Source organism: Buteo buteo, chromosome 29, assembly GCF_964188355.1.
Source record: "Buteo buteo chromosome 29, bButBut1.hap1.1, whole genome shotgun sequence".
Taxonomy (NCBI): Eukaryota; Metazoa; Chordata; class Aves; order Accipitriformes; family Accipitridae; genus Buteo; species Buteo buteo.
In genome coordinates, this window is record NC_134199.1 from 3,644,738 (window position 1) to 3,651,481 (window position 6,744).

Below are 6,744 nucleotides of genomic sequence, written 5' to 3' on the forward strand. Positions count from 1 at the left end.
TTTCTTCCGTAGAGTCGCAGTCTGTTCTGAGTACCTCTCTAATGTCTCCTTCCCTCTCTGTCTGCCTTCCTCCCTCCTGTCTTGGGCAGCACTGGGTCCTGATTCCTGCTCTATTGGTATAGAGGAGTAAGCTGGTACGTCGTCTTGTTCTTCTTACGCATCACTGTTGTGTGGGGCAGCAGGACCCCTCCTGGGAAGGCTGGCAGCCAGGCGAGAGCAGGGGTGGGACTGATCCTGGCCATTGGGGCAGGGAGGGAGGGGGCAGCAAACCAACCAGCCGGCACTGCTGGCCCTTGTCCTGGCTCTGTTCCCATTCCGGGCACCACCATCCCTGCACCCCACAGGGGTGCCCTGCTCTCCCCCAGTGCCAGGACCCCAGGCAGGGCAGCAGAAACCCCGGCCCTCCCCACCAGCTTCTGCTGGGCTCCTGGGTGAGGGCTCTCTTGCCTCATGGGCACCATGAACATCCAGGCTCCTGCTGGCTTCTCCCAGGCTGGTGGCAGAGCATGTGTCCCCTTAGTGTCCTGTGTCCCACTCCTGGCGCTTGCTGAGCCTGCATCTTAGCAGGGGCAGAGGGGATGGAGCTCGTGGGCTCCAGCTCCGTCCCCTGCGGTCAGTCCAGGGTAGGAGGGGGTGGCAAGGGTGATGGTCTCCTTGGCCCACGCTGCCCTCTCCGCAGGGCCGAGCACCCTGCCTGGGCTCTGGGTCTGACCCCAGAGCTGGCACTCTTGGGGCTGAACCTACCTTCTCCTCACTCAGGCTCATCCGACTTCACCAAGACGCTCCCTGGCCGCGGCACCGGCAGCCCCACGCAGCCCCTTCTCTTCGAGCAGACACGTCTTCACCTGGAGGACGAGCAGAGCCTCTCGTGAGCGGGGGCCGGACCTCCCTGCCCACGCCACCGGACCCCAGAACCCACGCACAGCCTCTTCCCCACCTCCCCAGCAGGACTGGCCCATGCTCACCGCTCCGGGGATGTAATGCGGCGTGTCGCACCGGCGCGATTTCGGCACAGCCCGGCTTTTTTTAAAGACGTGCATGTTTCCTGGCGGCGGTGGGTAGGGGCTGGCGTCGTGTTTTCACGTGGGGGGTGGGAGCCGGGCGTGGGGGGGGTTCGGGGTTAAAATCGGCGGATGAAGGACACTACCGTTGTATATTTTGTACACACCGAGCACAGCCCTTTGCTGTCACTGCCCCTGTACATAGCTGCGGCCCCCCACCCCCCGCCTGTGCCAGCAGCGCCTCTGGGTGCTGGGGTGAGCCTTGCCGGGGCGCAGGGCTCCACGAAGGGGAGGCGGGGGGGGGGGGAAGGCCGTGGGGGTCAGCCCCGTCCCACCCCGTTCGGGGTGGGACGGGGCTGACCCCCACGGCCTTCCCCCCCCCCCCGCCTCCCCGCAGAGCCCGGCGCTGCCCACGCCGTGTGCCTTGTTCTGCTTCTGCGGCGGGGCGCGGGGCGAGCCCCCCCCCCCCCCATCCCTTATTCCCCTCCCCCTTTATGTTTGTAGTAATAAACCCGTGGAGCAGCCCCGCGAGTCCGTGCTTCGTGGGGAGCGGGGACCCGTCTCCCCTCTGCGTCGCCCGTGGGGGCTGCGCCAGGCTGCCTGCGGGGGGGCGGGGCCGGGGAGCCGAGGGGCGGGGCCGGGGAGCTGTGGGCGTGGCGGACGTGCCAGAAGGGGCGGTCCCCCTGCCCTCGCCCGCCTCCCTCCCGGCGTGCTCTTCGGCGCGCCCATCCCCTCAGCTTTGATCTCATTGGACGCGGGCGCGCCGTTGCCTAATATGGCGAGCGACGCGGGCGGCAGCGTCCGCTGCCATTGGCCGCTCGCCGCGATTGGCCGCCCCGCCGAGGGCGGGCGCGGGGGTTGGGGGGCGCGGCCGAGCGCCCATTGGCCCGCTGGCGGGCGGCGCGCCGCCACTGGCTCTCGCGGCCGCCGCTCCCGCCCTCTCGTCGCCGTCGCCGCCGCGCTTGCGCGCAGCGGGCTCCCGGAGCGGGCGGCGAGGCGATGGCGGCCATGGGGGCGATGGCGGCCATGGGGACGCTGCCGGCGGGCGCGGGGGCCCTGCCGCCGCTGCCGACGCTGGGGGTGCCGGGCGTGCCCGAGCTGAAGCCGCTGACGCGGTACGAGGCGATGCGGCTGGGCCCGGGCTGGAGCCACTCCTGCCACGCCATGCTGTACGCGCCCAACCCGGGCATGCTCTTCGGCCGCATCCCGCTGCGCTACGCCGTGCTGGTGAGGGAGGGGGCGGGCGGGGGGACGGGGGCGGCGGGGCCGGGAGCAGCGGGGAGGGGGGCGGGCGGGCCCTCGGGCTGGGGCGGGCCGGGCCGGGCTGGGGCGGGCCGCGGGCTCCGGGGCGGGCGGGGGGGGGGGGGGGGAGGCGGGCTGAGGGCAAGGCGGGCGGGCCCGGCCGGGCGGCGCGGCGGCTCTGGCTGTCCGGTAGTTCCTGTGCAGGGCGGTAGCGTCAGGCTTGGCCGAGGCGGCGGCGGGCCCGAGCCCGGGGGAGGAAACCACCCCCACCACCCCCCCCTCCCCCGGGACCCCCCGGGCTGTGCGGCCGGGGCGGACCCGCCTCGGCTCCCCGGCCCCGGGGCCGCGGCGAGCTCTCGGAGACGGTGTCGGTGAACGGTCCTGGATGCGCTGGAGCTGGTAGGGCCGCGCCGGAGCGGCCGGGAGGCTTCCCCGCGCCCCTCCGCCTCCGCGGAGAGGCCTCCGTGGCGCCGGGCCGGGGCGCCCGCGTCCCCCTCCCGCCCCCCCCCGGGGGCTCCGCTGTGCCCCATTAACACCATGCGCCTCTATTGCAGATGCAGATGCGATTTGACGGACTGCTGGGCTTTCCCGGGGGGTTCGTGGATCGCCGTTACTGGTCCCTGGAGGACGGTCTGAATCGGGTGCTGGGCTTGGGTTTGGGCTGTGTGCGCCTGACGGAAGCTGACTATCTGTGCTCGCACCTGACAGAGGGGCCACATCGCGTGGTGGCACACTTCTACGCCAGGCAGCTGACCCTGGAGGAGCTGCATACCATCGAGATCAGCGCGGTGCATTCCCGAGACCACGGGCTGGAGGTGGGACATCCAGGGAGGGGGCGTGTAGAGCTCTGAGCGTTAGCCCCAGGGAAGACGAAGCTTCCCTCCTAGGTCTGCTGGGCTGCCGTCTCTCGCAGCCCAGCGGGGGAATGCACCGCATGTAGAGCTACCGACGGCGAGTGCCGCGCACCGCCGCGTAGCGCCGGCGTTAGGAGGTCTGGCTGTCGGCTGGGGTTGTGTCTCGGGCTGCGGAGCGTAGCGAGCTCGAGCTCCGGCCTTTCCCGGCGACCGCCCGTGTAGGGAAGAGCCCTATTTACCCGCTCAGCCTCAGGACGCGGGTGAGGTCCGTCTCGCATCCGGTGGGCATCTGCCCCCGACCTGGGCTGAGTAACCTGGACCGGAATCGCGACCCTCGGCGCGGTGATGTGTTGCTCCAACCCGAGTTCTCCCAGGCTCGCATGGAGGCAGTGCGGGAGGCAGCCTTCCTCCCGGGTAGCTGGGTCCGGCTGACGCCCCGGGTTAGAGCGCGAGAGCTAGAGTCTCCCAGTGCGCCCGCGAGGCGCTCGGCAGGTTTCGGCAGCTGCGTGAACGGAGGCAGTTGGCCCTGGGTTGTGGCGCGGTTGAGGGGGACGCGTGGGTAAGCCGTGGCGTCCCCAGGCAGGGCAGGGTGTGGAGGGGGAAGCGGGGCTCCCCGTAGCGGCCTGGGGCAGCGGGATCCCCCCCAAAGGGGCAGGAGGGGGAACGGAGCCAGGGCTGGGCACAAGGGGCTGGGCAGGGAGAGCAGGGGCCTGGTGGGGCTCAGGGAGGGGCAGTGCAGGGGCTTCAGCCGGGCTGAGGGCAGGCAGGCAAGGGCAGGCAGGTGAGGGCAGGGGTCGGTGTGGGAGGGAGGGGCAGGATCTGGCAGCCGGGGCAGGGTGGGCCTGGGCCGTGGGCTGGCGGGGTGCTGGGGTGAGGGTGTGGGGGCAGAAAGAGGTGGGGGGGGGGGGGCTGGTGCTGCTGTGGCCCCTGCTGAGCTGCATTCCGTGCTGTTGCAGGTGATGGGCATGGTCCGCGTCCCCCTCTACACCCAGAAGGACCGCATGGGTGGGCTGCCCAACTTCCTGGGCAACTCCTTCGTTGGAACCGCCAAATTCCAGCTGCTCTTTGCCCTGAAGATCTTGAACATGGTGCCGGAGGAGAAGCTGGCCGAGGCTGTGGCTGCCACGCAGAAGCCGAAGAAGCCGGCCATCGACCAGGCAGCAGGGGTGACAGGAAACCTGCCTGCCGCTAAGCCAGCGAATGAGCTGGCGGTGCCCGCTAAAACAGGCAACGAATTGGCAGATAGGGCAGACAACCAGGCAGCTGTGCAGGCAGCGGTCGAGGCAGCAGAGCAGCCGGTGGCTGGGCTGGAGAGCGGGGCCATAGTGGAGCAGCTGGCGGCTGTGCCAGCAGCCGAGGTGGTGGAGCAGCCGGCGGGGCTGGGGGCCGACGCTGTGGTGGAGCAGCCGGTGGCTGAGCCGATGGAGTGACGCTGCCATGTTTGCACTTGATTAAAAGTGGGTGAGACTAGAGACTTTCTTCTAACTTTCCAACCCGTCGCTGGCTGCAGTTGCTGCCCACGTGATTCCACTGCCCAGCCGGGAGGGTTTGGGTTTGTCTGAAGCAGGGGAAAGCTATGTATTTTTATGGCCATTAAACTCTAGCGAGCTTCCCAGATCAACCTGCACAGTGCCCTGCAGAGAGTTCATGTGCTTACGTGAGGGTGCCGAAGCCTTAGAATTATGCTTTGATTTCAGGGACGCACTGCTGCTGTCAGGTCCCCATTTCATTTTTAAGGAAGAAAACGTCTTATTTTTTAGATGCCCTGTGTTGACTTGGATGCAGCTGTGTGGGCAGTGGACACAGCTGAGGGACGGGGCTGCTGGTCAAGCACCTCTGCCAGTGTCGGTGGAATGGCTCCCCTCTGCCGGCAGCGGTGTGGCCGGGCTCCCGCTCAGGGTGCTGGTGCGGCAGGGTGGCGTGCACCGTGAATTCCCTCTGGGGCGTGGGGGAGTGCTCATGTGGGTTTCTACCTGGAGATCTGTGGGAGCAGGAAAGCGGAATAAATGGCTTTGCTGAACGCTTCGCAGTCGGGATTGTTCTTGACCGCTGGTGCAGACCCTGCGACGACCCAGAGCTTTGGGGGCACAGGGGCTGGGGTCACGCAGCACCTCTCGGTTCCCTCTGCCTCAGGGCTTTGTCTCCTGCCCTGTTCCTTGCTGGACTGTGCCAGGGCGAGAAGCTGGAGGTGAAGGGGAAGGGCAGAGCCTAGAGCTGCCGATGGCAGCCCCTCTCAGCTGGGGGAACCTGGGGCTGAGGGGGCTGGCAGGGTGCTGCACTGCTGCAAGCTGTTGTTGGGCTTCAGGCAGGGGCTGGAGAAGCTGTCTGCACTGCTGCAGGTGCCAGAGCTCCTCCCAGGTACTGGCTGTGCATGGGGTGTTTGTCCTGGCTGTAATGCAGCTGGAGCAGCCAGCGAGGAGCCCAGCTGCACTGAGCCTGCACAGCCACTGCTGTGCATGGCCCTGGTCTCTGCTTGGGGAGGCATTTCAGCTGAGCCTTACTTAGTAAAATCCTCCACCCATCCAGCAGCCCCCTTGCAACAGGGCAGGCTCTGTGGCAGAGGAGCTGCTCCCCCTGCTCCAGCCTCCAGCCCTGCCCTGTCCCCCCACCTCTGCCTATCCCAAACTGATCCCTGGCCTGAGGATCCATCCCTTGCCAGCAGGAGCCACCCCCCGCCCTGGTGAAGAGGGCCTGTGGTCACCCTGCATCGTGGCAGAGCACAAGGTCAGGTGAAGGTGCTCAAGCAGCCGATTAGAGGCAGGCTCCTGCACAGAGTGACAAACGACTCGGGAGAAGAGGTCTGGTTTAATTGAAGACGTTTAGAGAGAGACTGATGGTGGCAGCACAATGCTCTTCAATAAATAATGGGCTGTGAGGTGGGGAGGTGGCTCACGCCTCAGAGGACAGGGTGGCAGAAGGACACACAGACCAGTCACAGCTCCCCTTGGGATGTGCTCAAGTGCTGCAGCAGTGGAGTTGGGTTGCGTAACGGGCAGGATACAAAGTGAAGAAACATCAGTCCCAAGCAATTGGGGAAAGAGAGAGAGATTCATTCTGGTCCAGAGAAAGCAAGTGCTGAGGAAAACCAGGGGCTTGAGTTGCTAAAGAAACTCATATAAACCAATAGACATGTTTAAGTAAAAAGTGGATAAGCAAAAAAAAAAACCCCAAACCAAAAAACAAAACCCAAAAACCCCCAAGACCAAAAAGTGGTAACACAAGTGAGGCTGGAAGGGTGCTTCAGGTCTCCCCTGGGATAGTGCTGTGGCTAGGAGGGGTCACAGTAGCCCCTGCTGCTGCCTCCCCTGCCAGTGGGGGCCAGCCAAAGCCGCCCCGCCAGGGCCTCGGCAGGTGAGCTGCTTGGCACCAAGGCCAGGCAGGGGAGCACAGCCAGGGCACCTGCTGAGGCAGCAAGGCCAGGCTGGAGGCAGCCAAGCCACCTCGGTGAGGTGGTGGCAGCCGGAACCTGGCCGAAGGACCCAGCCAGCTCCACGGCACAGAAGGGGATGCGCAGGATGCCCCTGTCCGCTCAGCTGAGCCCTTGGCTACACAGACCTGCCCCGCTCTTCTGCAAGCGGCTCCACCACATCGCTCCCAGGCAGGAGCACACAGCCCCGCGGAGGGGAATGTCGGTGGCAGCAGGCTGC

General features: G+C 66.8%; 2 protein-coding genes across 10 annotated transcripts in view; both read left to right on the forward strand.

Annotated features, from left to right (window-relative positions):
- MGRN1 (mahogunin ring finger 1) overlaps window positions 1–1,288 on the forward strand; it is a 56,913-nt gene extending 55,625 nt beyond the window's left edge. For 2 of the 7 annotated variants that reach the window (XM_075059303.1, XM_075059309.1), the window contains one exon: window positions 760–1,288. In XM_075059303.1, the coding sequence (XP_074915404.1) occupies window positions 760–872 (113 nt within the window). In that variant the 3' untranslated portion in view covers window positions 873–1,288. Of the gene's footprint in view, window positions 1–12; window positions 135–759 lie in introns of all 7 variants that reach the window. The other 5 variants (XM_075059304.1, XM_075059306.1, XM_075059307.1 and 2 more) reach the window with 5 other exon arrangements.
- Window positions 1,289–1,947: 659 nt separating this feature from the next.
- Window positions 1,948–5,117, forward strand: NUDT16L1 (nudix hydrolase 16 like 1). 3 transcript variants are annotated; one of them, XM_075059405.1, is made up of 4 exons: window positions 1,948–2,228; window positions 2,798–2,873; window positions 2,952–3,058; window positions 4,054–5,117. In XM_075059405.1, the coding sequence occupies exons 1-4, from the start codon at window positions 2,001–2,003 to the stop codon at window positions 4,525–4,527; spliced, it is 885 nt and encodes a 294-aa protein (XP_074915506.1). In that variant the 5' UTR covers window positions 1,948–2,000; the 3' UTR covers window positions 4,528–5,117. The 3 variants fall into 3 exon arrangements, with proteins under 3 accessions (XP_074915506.1, XP_074915505.1, XP_074915507.1); XM_075059404.1 differs by having other exon boundaries at window positions 1,949–2,228; window positions 2,798–3,058; XM_075059406.1 differs by lacking the exons at window positions 2,798–2,873; window positions 2,952–3,058 and having other exon boundaries at window positions 1,949–2,228.
- The last annotated feature ends 1,627 nt before the right edge of the window (window positions 5,118–6,744 follow it).